Source organism: Beta vulgaris, chromosome 4, assembly GCF_026745355.1.
Source record: "Beta vulgaris subsp. vulgaris cultivar EL10 chromosome 4, EL10.2, whole genome shotgun sequence".
Classification (NCBI taxonomy): domain Eukaryota; kingdom Viridiplantae; phylum Streptophyta; class Magnoliopsida; order Caryophyllales; family Amaranthaceae; genus Beta; species Beta vulgaris.
This window is the reverse complement of record NC_079205.1, coordinates 10,333,242-10,347,959: the sequence shown is the minus strand read 5'-3', so window position 1 is coordinate 10,347,959 and position 14,718 is coordinate 10,333,242. Positions and strand designations below refer to the sequence as shown.

At 35.2% G+C, this 14,718-nt stretch overlaps 1 protein-coding gene across 1 annotated transcript; it reads right to left on the bottom strand.

The window, feature by feature from the left end:
• Nucleotides 1-2,859: 2,859 nt before the first annotated feature.
• Nucleotides 2,860-10,714, bottom strand: LOC104907740 (nuclear/nucleolar GTPase 2). Its single transcript, XM_010696716.4, has 11 exons — nt 10,348-10,714; nt 9,385-9,518; nt 8,558-8,687; nt 8,166-8,326; nt 7,386-7,487; nt 7,195-7,299; nt 5,470-5,598; nt 5,240-5,380; nt 4,802-4,902; nt 3,801-3,858; nt 2,860-3,379 (listed from the first exon to the last, which is right to left on the bottom strand). The coding sequence occupies exons 1-11, from the start codon at nt 10,559-10,561 to the stop codon at nt 3,074-3,076; spliced, it is 1,581 nt and encodes a 526-aa protein (XP_010695018.1). The 5' UTR covers nt 10,562-10,714; the 3' UTR covers nt 2,860-3,073.
• Nucleotides 10,715-14,718: the final 4,004 nt, after the last annotated feature.

Genomic DNA, 14,718 nt, shown 5'->3' with positions numbered 1-14,718 from the left:
CTGAAAATTTGCCTCGAATTCCGCAATTCCAAAAGTGTTGCAAATATTGTGAGTTCATATGAGAATGCATATTTACATGAGAATGAGAATAAATTTTACACACTATAACTCTTATGAATCAGTGATGTAACTCTAATGAAAAAGTGATGTAACTCCAAAAAAAACTATATTAGAAAAAAAAAAATTGGGCTCAATTTTTTTTTACGAGATATAACTCTAATGAACAAGTGTTATAACTCTAATCCAATCGTGTGGTTGAGATTCATTCTCATTTCTCACGTAAGGAGCATTCTCATTTCTCATAAATATATAGGGGAAAGATCACATGAGAATGCTCCTTACGTGAGAAATGAGAATGAATCTCAACCACACGATTGGATTAAAATTACAATACTTGTTCATTAGAGTTATACCCCCCCCTAAAAAATTTTGAGCCCAAAAAAAAATTCTTTTGAATTTTTTTTTTTCTAATATTCTTTTTTTTTTTTTGGAGTTACTCATTTCTCATGTAAGTATGTGTGTGTGTGTGTGTGTGTGTGTGTGTGTGTGTGTGTGTGTGTGTGTGTGTGTGTGTGGTGTGTGTGTGTGTGTGTGTGTGTGTGTGTGTGTGTGTGTGTGTGTGTTTGGTGTGTGTGTGTGTTGTGTGTGTGTGTGTTGTGTGTGTGTTGTGTGTGTGTGTGTGTATAGGGGCGATCACATGAGAATGTTTCTTACATGAGAAATGAGAATAAATCTCAACCACACGATTGGATTAGAGTTACAATACTTGTTCATTAGAGTTATACCCATCTAAAAAAATTTAGAGCCAAAAAAAATTCAAATTTTGAATTTTTTTTCTAATATTCTTTTTTTTTTGAAGTTATATCACTCTTTCATTAGAGTTATATCACTTATTCATAAGAGTTATAGCACATCAATATCATTCTCATTTCTCATGTAAGTATGCATTCTCATATGAACTCACTTCTATATATATATATATATAAGGATGAGGAGCTAGCTCATGTGGTAGAGCACTCCCCTCTGATCCTTGAGGTCAGGGGTTCGATCCTTACCCCCAGCATTATGTTGGGGTATTTCCTTAGCATGCTTTGCATGCTTTACCAGCCAATGTGCTGGTAGTTCCTACAAGGATAGTAGCCTTGGTAGGGGTTAACCCTTGGGCTGACTTAATTTCCCAATCGAAAATATATATATATATATATATATATATATATATTATATATATATATATATATATATATATAAATAAATTACAAAATCAATCTCAACCAAAACAAGATTTCAAAAAAAAATGCCGGAAATACAATTATAACAATCAATCACAAGTCAACTAAAATAAATAGAATTGCATAATTCATGTTATACAAATCACTCAAATGAGTAAACTTTACAAGAATAAGAAACTTTACCAAAACGAGACCCATTAACAATTAAATACTCCGTTCCCAAGAACCATTTACAATTAGTACTAAAAAAAATTACCAATACACTACAACTTGAATATAAATTACAAACTAAGAAAAACATACGATTTTTACAGGGAGATTCACATTTGTCCATTGACGATTTGTGAACTTTAAAAAAGGTACATAATTCTTTTTAATTAATCTTGCAAGTTATTTCAATTAGTTGAAAAAAAAACTAACAATTGTTATATTTGAATTATTACATGAATAGTTTAAGTCTGTATTGTATGGTTTAAATTTCAAAATAATTATTTAAACAATCAGTACATGTTTGTAAAAAAAAAAAGCATTATAAAATATAAATCAATTTCGAATACACTAACATGACACAAAAATCAAACTAAAAATGACAGTGTAAGCCACCTTGTTGAGGATCAAAAACAGACTGATTCGTGCAAATTAGAGTAATAACAAGTAAACAATTGTGCAAGGCAATAGAAAAGTAGAAAATTAGAGGATGAGAGATAAAATAAGCAAGGAAAATGATATACATAGGACTATGTAAGAAGCAATAAGCAAATACATCACCTTAATCATACGTAATTATTTTTCCCTCATATCGTTTCTTTACAAATTATTTGACCTACAAATCATGGTCTCATATTGATCATGTTCAACAAATGCCTTATCTATTATTTAACCCAATAGAAACTTTTTAAGGGAGTTGTAGGATACCTGGCTTGTAATGGGAGGAAAAGGACCTTTACATGGGTAGTCCATAAGATTGCTTCTTACCTATTAAAAAAACATTTCTAGTACAACCAAATCCTGACACCAATTCAACTACCTTGTCCATTAACCAGATTTACTTACCAGTAATCTAAAGAGTTTTGTGTGAAAATATACCAGGATAATAGGGTATTTTGTAGGGATATACCTCACTAATTTTTTTTTTATGGGGATATACCAACTTAAATTTAAGTTTTGTTAAAAGGTATCAAAAACATGATTTCCGGCGAAAAAGTCAAATTTTCGGTCTTTGACTTGGTAGAAACTTGCGAGTGAGCCACAAAATGACAGTGATGAAGTTGGAGAAAAATGAATGTAATAGAAGCAATTGAATATCACACACTATACAAAGAGTAATTAAGCAAGTCAAAGGCCAAAAATCAGACTTTCTCGTCGAAAATAGTGTTCTTTGTACCTTTTAAAACTTCAATTTAGGTTGGTATATCCCTAAAAAAAAAAAATTGTGAGGTATGTCCCCACAAAAAGAATTTAGTGAGATATATCCTGTAAAATGCCCTATTACCATGGTATATCCCTGCTAAAAACTCAAATCTAAATGCATGGTTAATAGCACGTCAACTGATCTGCAGGAATAATTTGGTCATTTCGACCGGTTGAAGCTCAATTACACGAGCTTGACACAACGTGAACCAGAGCAAAATTGACAACTAAATCGAAATAAATTGCAAGACTTCTTAACAAAAAATTGAGCAACGCTGAGTAACATCTATCAAAATTAAACAAGCCCGCAGCTAAAACATAACTAAATCTCTTTCTCCTATTGCTGTCATTTTTCATTCTCAATATTCATTCGACTAATTTAACCTCCTCATTATTCCATTAAGATAAACAAGCACAAGGCCAAAAAAAAACTTTTACTCAGGATTTACAATTTGTTCAGACATCTGCCCATTGAGCTCATTTTCGCTATATAGATCACTCTGAACTGGAACATCTTCCAGCTGCTGAGATGAAATAACATCTGCAATTGCTTTCAAGGCTCTTGCTTTTTCTTCTTCTGTCTCTACCTTTGCTTCTCCATCTCTGGCATCACCAGTAACATTTGGCTCCTCCAATGTATCATCTTCCTGTTGTGGTGGGGGAACAAAGAAAGGTATTTTGCCTCGCTGCCAATCGAAAAGGACCATCTTTGCCGCTGTCATCAAGTCCGGTTCTCCACCCTGGAGCAAAGAGTGACACTTAGAACACACATCGACAGAAGAAAAAATATGACATGCACGACACCCCCCATGATATAATTGTTGACGGTGTAGTAATTTGGAAAGAAAGGCTGTAAATGATTCACCAAACTGAGAGGGTTGATTTAAGTGCTGCTCATTTGAGTTTAAACCAACCAATGTTTAACGATCTAGCTAAGCATAACTATCAAATAACAGTGGCTAACTTAGCAATTAATCATGAATACTTGTAAAAAGCATTTCCAGGTAATAGTGAAGGACATTAAATTCAATTAAAACGACAGTTTTTAGCAATCTTCTACTTTGTACAGGAACCTCTAAAGTGATATTATAGTTTCCATCTGCCACTCCACTCAACTAATCATCAGGCTGAGATGAATGGACAAGAGAGGACAAAACATACCTTCAAAAGCTTGCCCGATAACTTGCAAAGCTTCGAGAGAAAATCATTCTCATCCTCCCTGGTAAAGCCACAACAATGAACTAAATTAACCCAACAAACACAAGAATCAAAATATTAGATGCTTCCACAACTCCAAAACATCAGCACAAGGTGAAGAACATACAAGAATCTGAAACCACAATCATGCAAAGATCAGCAAAAAGGACATTCCAACTTAAAAAGGGGCATATTATACTCCTATCCCTTGAAATAGCAAGTTTTAATTTAAAGTTGCCCAAAACTATTAGGGGTAGTTACTAAAATTAGCAGATTGAAATTTGATTCTTCTTTTACTACCCTCAATGATACCATGATTTAAGATTACTAGAGAAATACCAAATTGATAGGGTTCTGGCATTTTTAAAATTCTTGAAATAAAAAAATTCAGGCCCCTATTCTCAAGAGCATAAGTCCCTCCTAACTGAGGTACAGAGAGTAGTATCAGAAAAGGCAAAGTCAATTTCAAGAGAGCATTCAAGTGGCAAATGTCTAATTCGCTAAACAAGTTTCCCTCGAACTAATCATGTACCCTCTCCGTTTCATTTTAATCTATACTTAAACTTTTCACGCATGCCAATGCAAAACCTTGACATATATCTTTAGTTTTGTATATGTAAAAATTATAAAAAGTACATATTAATAAAATACATGTTATGATAAATTTAACAAGATCCCACATGACTATATTTTTATCCGCGTATAAATCACAAATGATGGTCAAAGTGAAATTTGTGAATAGTGTAAAATGTCAAAGTGCGTAGATTAATATGAAACGGAGGGAGTACAATATATTTCTCCATTCTTATTGTGAAGTCTGCTATTTGAATTCTGCAACATGCTTGTATTGTGGTAGTATAGAATGTAACGCTGTGCCTTCAGCACTTATAAAAGACAGTGAGGCACTCAAAGAAAAAAACAGAGATGTCACAAGCCCAACTAAATAAAAAGAATGAATGCAGTACCAGTCCTTAATCTTGTATGCTCTTTCCAGGTGCTCCTTTTTAACTCGTTTCAGCACTTCTCCAATGTGTTCAGTAGCATCATGTAAATTTGCAACTCGCACCTGCATATACAACCCAAAACTGTTCATAGAGATCCTTCAGCCACAGCAGAAAATTATTTACAGCAATAAGTAATTACCATTCTCCTGCTACTCAAAGCAGGAAGATGTGGCAATAAATTTGTCTTTAACAAATCATACTATTGGAACAACATCAAAGAAAAATATGGACCATCAATTTCAACTGCACAGGACAGGCTACACCACAGTGGTCCCCGGCAGATAGGAGAATGGCACCCAGTGCCATAAGCACCTAGATGCCAGCCTTAGAGGTAATATTTCATCGATTGATATGGAAATAAAATTGTTTCACAAATTAGAATAATCCAAAAGTACATACCACACCCTTCAGAACAATATCTGTCTCTGTGTCACTATTCTGATAGACAACACCAGGGCAATCTATCAGATAGATCTTCTTAGTCAGCGTAATATATTGCCAGACTTTAGTCTCCCCAGGTATAGGAGCAACCTTGCAAACCTTAAGGCAGAAAAATGAATTATACATGTCAGAATAATACATCCAAAAACATTGGAACTTTAAGTTATTAGTCAAACATGAGGCTTTACATTTTTTGTACGCAAGGTATTGATAACAGACGATTTCCCAACATTGGGATAGCCAACAAAACCCACGGATATTGCTTGTTTGTCACTCTTTAGCCGTGCAAATTGCCTTAGAACTGAAAGGAGAGAACCCTGAAAAGGAAAACGACAAAAAATAAGGAAGAAAGAAAATAATAAACTATGAATAGGCTATACAAGTATGCATTTCCTCTCGTGTACCAACTAGGGGTGATAATGAGCCTGACAAGCTCGCGAGCAGCTCGGGCTCGGCTCGGTCAAAGCTCGGTCAAAGCTCGGCTCGTTGAAGCTCAGCTCGAGCTCGGGCTCGGCTCGAGACTTAAACGAGCCGAGCCGAGCTAGGCAAAGCTCGGCTCGTAAAGCTCGTGAGCAGCTCGTTTATTATTTTATATTAAAAAAAATATTCTTATTAAAAAAATATTTTATATTAAAAAAATTTAATACTAATTTATATTTTAATTTAGATTACAAATTATATATTTTAATTTGTGATCCAACTTCACCTCTACTCCACTAGGCACTAAAGTCCCACATTGGTTAAGAAAACAAGGATCAACCTTATTTTCTTTATAAATAGCTACTATTCCTTACTTCAACTTAAAGTTTAATTTTGTATCTCCTTGGTTGGGAAACAAAAACTATACTTTATTTTCTTCATAGAGGGAATGAAGTATAATTTTAAATAGTTGATTATTTAATCGTTAAAATATTTGATAATTTTTTTTCTTTAGCAAAGCATGGAGTCCCACATTGAAATTTTAACAATGCTAGGAGGGATTCCAAGTTATAAAAGCATATGTAAACAAAACAAGGGTATAATGAGTTTGTTTTCTCTTAACAAAACATGGAGTCCCACATTGAAATTTTAGCAATGCTAAGAGGGATTCCAAGTTATATAAGCATATGTAGAATGAGTTTGTTTATCTTAAACAAAACATAAAGTTCCACATTGAAATGGGGATAGTGAGTTTGTTTTTCTTTAACAAACCATGAAGTCCCACATTGAAATCTTAGCAATGCTAAGAGGGAAATCAAGTTATAAAAGCATATGATGGGTGAGTGAACAAGCTCACCTACTTCGAGCCAAGCCGAGCTCATTAGTCGAGCCTAAACGAGCTCGCGAGCCGAGCCTAAGCGAGCTCGCGAGCCGAGCCTAAACGAGCTCGCGAGCCGAGCCTAAGCGAGCTCGCGAGGCGAGTCTAAACGAGCTCGCGAGGCGAGCCTAAACGAGCTCGCGAGCCGAGCCTAAACGAGCTCGCGAGCCGAGCTCGAGCCCCAATTTCCATCACGAGCCGAGCTCGAGCTCGGCTCTCCCAAGCTCGGCGAGCTCACGAGCCGAGCCGAGCCTGGGAAATTATAAACGAGCTCGAGCCGAGCCCAGTGCTATTCGGGCTCGGCTCGCTCGATAAGCACCCCTAGTACCAACCCTTTCCCCCTGAAAACATGCCTTGGTATATTTAAATCCCAATTTCACCTTATGTAATTTAATCAACCCAACAGAATCAGTAAATGATCTTTTGCTCATTATATAATGAAACGTCCCCCAGTATTTAAAATAAAGGTTCTCCAAGATACACTCATGCAAAAGCTTCTCTTAGAGAAGAAAATAAATAAAACTAACACATGAATTTAATTCAGAGCATTGTTCTACATCTACCTCCAACACAGATACAGATTAAGAATGTTCTAGCATTCACACAAAAGCTGTACCTTTCCAAAAGGCTTAGTGACGCTAGCATGGAAAGCTAGCGTGGGGAATTCCTTCGACAATACTCTTAGCCATCCTTTTGTCGCCCAAGCTGGAATCAGATCACACTGCATAATCGACAATAGCAACCTAAATCATCTTTGGAGACAGGCCATAACACACCATAGACGGGGAAATAAGGTGACAAATTAACCTTATTTAACAGAAAAACCATATTCTTATGCTTGCAATTCTCTTTCAAGTGCTTCTCTAGGTGATAGCATCTCGTTCCTTGTGGGTCCCTAGCATCCAAAACCTAGAGAAAAGTTGTCAAGAGGAACCATAAGCATTACCCAAGGCAATCTGATACATCAAAATATATCATAATTGAATATTAATTCAAAAACTTCTAACATTAGGGACAGGCATATAAGAACACTTACAGTGGATATTAATCAAACTAATTTACATGCAATCTACAAGGCTAAAGAAAAACCTACAAGCCCATCTACCTTTTTTACCTTGACCACACTACAGAACATCATAGATGGCCGATGTGAGAAAACAATTTTGGAGACCCAGACTTCCACAGATCAACAACTACACCTCACAGAACTTACCAGGTACCTAGGCACCACACACTCGCCCTCTTACTTCCAAAACCTCTTTCATTTTAGCCTAAGTGAACAGCGTACTAAACTCTTTACCAAGAGCGTCACATTGGACACATGTAAAATTCAAAAGAATGACTTCAAAGCCCCCTAAACCTGATCTTCCTCTAATACGAGAGGGGTTGTTTTTGGATGCAAATCTGATAAAGTATAATCCACTACTAATAATAAAGAGTATTAGGTGCAAGGAGACCAGAATTGCATTAATTCAGTATGTAATGCATAGAAAGAGTAAATCTATGCCAGCGCAGCAGTTGTAAACTACATGATTGTAAAACACTATTACGGATGTTCTTCATGTAAGATGGCCGTGAGTTACTTACTTGAACAACAACATCTGATGAATCAACAACTTTGTATAGTTCACCCCATATACGTTTGCTTTGACCTTTCTCAAACATTGTATGGCGGACCAAATCTCTGAATCCATCCTCTTCATCTCCTTCAGTAGAAAATTTAGCTGCTTTTTTTTGTTCATATTCATCTGAAGAAAATATAGGACAAAGGATGAAGCAAATAATATATGCTTTCAATGTGATAAAAATATCTATTTGCAGCCCTTTAAAATGTTCATGAGAACTGCACTAAAATATGACCCATACACTGAGAAGCAATTGGAAATCAACCACTCACTTAGCCAGTAAATCTTTCATCATAAGTATATTATATGGAGCAGGAAAAGAGAACTTGGAAAAAACAAAAAACTTAAGAATACCTTGCAAACTATCAGCTTTCTGCACCAGGGACTGATAATCTGTTGCCTGAAGCTTTGGGCGTTTTCGTTTCCCTTTTGGTCCGAAAGCATTCTCAAATGGTTCCGTCTCAAGAAGATGAACTCTCCGTTGCTTAACGTATAGAAAGAAAAACATCAGTTATGGCCAGGACTTTCTGTACCCAGCAACACAAATACACAATAAGAGAGAGGTCTCAAAAATAATTCAAGAGGCAAGAACCTTCCTTCTAGTGGCCACCAGACCAGTTAAAACTAAGGCCCATTCAACGGGAAGTAAACCAAATCCATCAATCCACAAACTTTGTTAAAAAAATGTGTGATGAAACCCTGCAGTTGTAAACTCTTCAACTAATCTGCTTATAAATGAAAATTCTACACAATTTCAATAAATCAACCCCATTTTACATGGCTATTCCACAAACCCCGGCATTCACAGTTCCTACTTCCTAGTAGTTGCACAGAGACGGGTTCCGCACTCTGTTCCTACACACTCACAAGTGAGCTGCAATTAACAGTTAACTGTAGTTAAGTCAACCTAATCAACACAATGCAACCTTGTATGGAAAAAGTTTTCCTCGGTGTTTTCAGAAGTAACCAAAAGACGGAGGTAGTATATATGTATCTCTCGACCTCAAACTTAAAAGAAACTTAGAACAGTCACGAAACTCAACAAAAATGTACATTACAGAAATTAAGCACAAATTAAAAGAAACATAGTAAACTTGAGGTGAGGAAGCAAAATGGCAGTCACACTCGTTTATTCCACAATACAACTCACAACTAACAAGGGCAAAGGGCACATCGCATACCTTTGGAAGATCATTCAAAAGGGACATTGGAAGATTCTTTGCTTTCAGTATCATATTGTAGTTGTTTGACATGCGACTCTGAAGCTCCTCACGGAAAAATTCAAGTTCCTTTGGATCGACAGCTTTTGTATTCCCTGCAGAATTTGAAAGAAAATACAACAAAAAAAAGAGTTGAGCTTCTCATGATTTCATATTTCCCTTCCCCATCTTCAATTCCACACACATTTAAAGTATTGAATTCTCATCTGATGATTCAGATCACTTCCATTTCAATAACTTGGTGAAGAATACTAAATAGAAACAACCACCACGATGCGCCCTCCCTTTGTTGAAAATGACATTAGACATCTAGTGCACAAATCCAGCAAAACAAAATCTCTCATTTTTCCCCTTTCCATAGGAAAAGTAATAATTGAAAAAAAAAATTAAACATGAAGACGACTATGGACCACTAGGTCATTCAATAGGAAGAAAATTGAACATGACATGCTGAATTCTGATAAACAATTTCAATTTCAGTTACTAAAGTCTAAAACTCTGATTCTATGTTCCCTAAATTTCCTCGATTTTCAGACAATAAATCCACAAAAACTACCATATTAATCACTTCGATTAACATCCAAAGATTCTGTACATTCAATTTTTCCAGATTCCAAAACTCGACACAACAGCGACCTAAGTCAATTGAAAATCAGGAATACTAAACATGCTGAAGTTATCATCAGCATTTTCAATTTCGTTGCGAAAACTTAACTCTTGTTCCCTAAAATACTTTGATTTTCAGATAATACATATACAATAACAACATTATCAATCACTTCAAACAACATCCACAGAGTTCAACAAATTTTCACGTTTAAGAAACTTCAAATTCTTCAATTCCAAAACTTAATAGTTCCAAAAATTCTACAAAATTCCATCAAAGTAGCAAAAACAAAACCAATCAAATTGAATTTAACATACCAAACCAGCGACGATCAGGTTGAATACGAGTGGAAGGCAATTCAGAAGACTGAAACTGCTGGCTCAAAATCTTTCCCCCGCTATTCCTCTTAGGGCGAGTTTTGTACATTTTGAGCCGCCGCACAGTGGCGGCGCTACGACTCGTGCTACTGCTCGCATTGCTTCTGTTGACGTCGAGAGAATGTTTAGGCTTGCTCTCTTTCTTCTTCGCCATTGATGTTGATCTTCAAGCTCTGATAAAAATTAAACCCTAATTTTTGAAGAGGCTGAGAATGAGGAGATTGGTGGATAAACCTCTCTCTTTCTCTCTCCTCTCGTTGAGGTTTGCGGAAGAAACAAGTTTAGGTCATGAAGCGGCTGTCTTTGGTGCAAGTGGTGAAAATCGGACATTTGTCACATGGTGTAATTTTGTTTGGAGACTTCACAACCACTAGGCTAACCTTAATTTTTAGTTTTCGACGAATTTACAATCGCTACAATTGCTTGTCTAATCTAGGCTATTTATTTTTAATCTAAAATTTACACTATTTATTTAATTAACTTTTATAATTAAACTAAAGTTAAAACTAAAATTAAGAGTTATACAATAATAAATTCACAATTAATCGTTCACGTAGTTTTCGGCAAATTTTTTGAAATTAGCTAAAGGTCAACGAGATCAATAGCCAAGATGAGTTGATGAAAATGGAGAGGTGAGTTTAACTAATTGTAGCGGCTATAATTTTATTGTAGCCACTCCATAAGCTTCCGATAATTTTCACTTTTTGAAAAATTGACAAAAACAGTTATAATTATGGTTGTCCTTCTATAAGAAATTTCAACTTAATTATCCCACGACAAGCCAAATCTTAAGGTGTATTTTAAGTGAGTGGTCATTGTAGCGCTGTAGGTCACCTACCGGCTGCTAAACTGAGTTAATTGCGGAATTTGGAAATCCCTCACTAAATTTATCAACGTGATATTAAAATTCGCGAGGTTATCTTCCTTATTCATATTTGCTCTTCTTTTTTTATTTGATTTAATTGTATAGAATGCAAAATTTGTTTGATAAATTTATAAGAAAAAATTTAAAGGAATTTATTTTATCAATTTAAATCGATATTTTTTAAGACGCTGGATGATAATTCAAAAGGAAAGTTTCCATTTTCCTCAACAATTTTTTTGTGCTTATGCACTCCTTAATAATTTTCCATTTGTAATGTTTCAGTTTTCACCCATACTTCTCTTTAAATATCTTTGAACTTCAAATAGCTTAAAACAATTACCATAAATCTACGACACTTGCAAAACGAATATAGCAATCTAAAGATCACTAACAAATAATAGTGTTTGTAGCAAACAATTTAATTTGTTCATATCAATTGCAATCATGTTTGAGAAAAACGTCGGCGAGTTACTCTAGAGAAATTATTCAACAATCACCATGAAGATTCTTATGAACAACTAACCTCTATATTCAACTCGAGGGTGGTTTTGACCACGTATTCACTTCATGGAAGTTGTAAATCTCAAAAAAAAAAAAAACGACTCAAGAATCACTTTATCTGGAGTTGTATGATAGTAGTCATGCTCGCTTGAATATTACTAACTTTACTATAAGAACAATGAAATTTTTTAAACTTGCTTAGCAGGTCACAAATTATCTAGAATCACTCACGTAAAGTACACCTTAAAGTTTAACTTGTAGTTAGATAATAATAGTTGGGACGGACCGTCATAGGTGAGATCTAAGTTTTTTTTAAAAAAAATCAAGTAATTACTTATTAACAAGTTTTTATTTAAGTAATACTACCGATGAAAAAAATGGTTATTGAAATTTGTTAGTGGACTTGGAATGAAGAATTAAATCCTAATTTCAATGTTTAATCTTTTATATGCAAAACTCGACTCCTAATTCAAATTTCCATCACAATATCGAAAAACAATTATCCCCAATTTTATAACTCTATGCATAATGATATCCAAGTTCCAAATTTTTAAACCTTAAGAAATTTCCAAAAAAAAAAAAATTATAAACATCAACCCCGAATTTTGTAATTTTTGGAGAGAGATGCAATTACATGTTGCTATCTAAGACTATTGGTTTTCGGTTCGATGTTACGAATTAGGGAGACGGAGGATTTGAGAGCATAACCTGCGAATTTTGTAAGGAAGATGGGATATGGGCCCATTCACGGGATTCATTAACTTGTTTTCGTAATTTGGCAGTTCCACTCAAAGAAAAACTTGATAATATCTTTTTTTTTAATAAAGTGAAAATTAATAGGTAGTGTTTCACATTTTTTTCCTATTATTTTATGTTAATTGATAGTGGAGAGAAATATAGGTTAGGAGGTTTTGTATCTTCAAGTACAATTACTTGTAATTGAGAAAAAGGAATACAGGAAATATTTGTGTCAAAATTTTAAGAAGATCCCATCATTCGAAATCCAATTAGACGTATGATATATTTATGTTACGAGAATCATGATGATGAAAAGCTTGTTCAACTTTAATGCACGAATACCCAGCATTTAGATCTTTCATGTAATAAATCTTGTTCAAGGTATTAACAATAATCATATTTTTTTTTTGGCAATAACAATCAGATTATATAGTTCAACTTGGATATGCGATGCATAAATATTTTTGATCAACTATGCTTCGATATTGGCCTTAATTGGGAAGGAAATTTTGCAATACTATTTATTTTATGAAATCTGTAGACTCGTCATTTAGACATGCAACACCAAAAATCTAGCTCTTCAACAAAGGACAAGCATTCATTTCCTACAACCCTAGAGTACCTTCTTTCATCTTCTCCACAATTTGAAGCAGGGGCTTTCGACGTGTTTTATCCAGCCAATGGAATTCAGGAAAATAAACAAGTTGTTCGGGTATGGAATAAATGCCTCGGGAGTTGATCCGAGAAAAGCCCCTCCGATGCCTAAATCGGTAAAGATAAAGTTGGTAGCTCTCAGGTATTGTATAATTATCATTGTCAATAATGTACCTTATGACTCATATTATGGGGTATTTATAGGACCTGACAGTGTACTAAGCAAGGCAGGGCCCTGCCGTCATTGGCTGGATATACTTCTATCCTCTTCTGATACTTATCTTTAGGCCCATAGACCTTGCTAAGATAGTACTGGATCAAGCCCAAGCTCATTAAGAATGGCCCAGACGGCTAACACCGATAAGGTGCCCGATAAGGATCGGTATATTAGGTATACCAGTATCATGTAGATTTTCACCCTAGTTATTCGGAGATACTTGGATATTTTGACCAATTCAAGACGGTCGTTGGCCGTCCAGTCGAACCGGTATGGGACTTGGACAACACCTATACAACTGGCCCCCAAGCGGGTATGACTGACACATTTATATCCTGCATAGTTAGTAAAAAAAACTGTTATGGGTGTTGCAAGCTTTCAACTAAATTCTCGAATCATGCATAACCGGTATGGGGTTAAGGAAGGAGAGTTGGCTTGCTAAGACGAAATGTCGCTTCACTCCCGTGTCAGGCGAAGACAACCCATAGATAACTATTTGATTGCTAAGTGTTCAGGGGTGATATGTGGCAGCATCGTGCCATGGTAGCTAAAGCATCTTATAAACTCAGCTTTTTGGTTGCCAATAAATAGGGATCCCCCCTTCTCTTTTGACCCAAACTCAAACATAGGTGCAATACTCGGGCAATTTTCCTCTCAAACTCGAATTTTCATTTGCTCATTGTTCTTATTTCCTACTCAATTCACACAAAACCAGTTGCAAATTGCTCATCGATCAGTACTTTCCGTTACATAATTGCGTAGTATCAAGAGTTTTGCTGCCGGTTGAGCTAACTTCGGAGCTTTGCCTCATTCTCAAGCGTTGGAATCGCTCGCATTTCTTCTCACCTAACGTCGCCTATAACACCCTGACAATTTTCTACTTTCCCAAATACCTTTTTAATATAAAACTTAGAGAATTGTCACAGCATTATCGCCCGTGTGATAATGTATCAGCTTATTAAGAATTTTGTAGCGGAAATAATGAATAACTTTGAAAAAAAAACTTAGCCAACCAAAAAGTCAATTTCAAACGTCAACCAAAGTCAAAAAAACATAAAGTCAAACAAACATAAAGTCAAAAATCAACTATAAATGTAAAGTCAACTATAATATTACTAAAGTTAACACAAGCTCTCCATGAAATTCCGAACCTATGATGCATCATATTCAAACTTGTAATGGACGATGCTCTATTGATCCCGAGAGACTACTCACCAAATGGGTCATCACATGATTAATAAGGCATAACCATGATGACACATACACACACAAAGCACGTAATCAGCAAAACTGAGTACTACATAGTAAATAAATATAAAACCTAACATGATATTAA

Coding starts and splice junctions, on each gene's coding strand:
- LOC104907740 (XM_010696716.4), bottom strand. CDS start 10,561: ATGGCGAAGAAGAAAGAGAGCAAGCCTAAACATTCTCTCGACGTCAAC. Junction 9,519..10,347: donor ACCTGATCGTCGCTGGTTTG/GTATGTTAAATT, acceptor CAAATTCTGCAG/GGAATACAAAAGCTGTCGAT. Junction 8,688..9,384: donor TTTTGAATGATCTTCCAAAG/GTATGCGATGTG, acceptor CTATACGTTAAG/CAACGGAGAGTTCATCTTCT.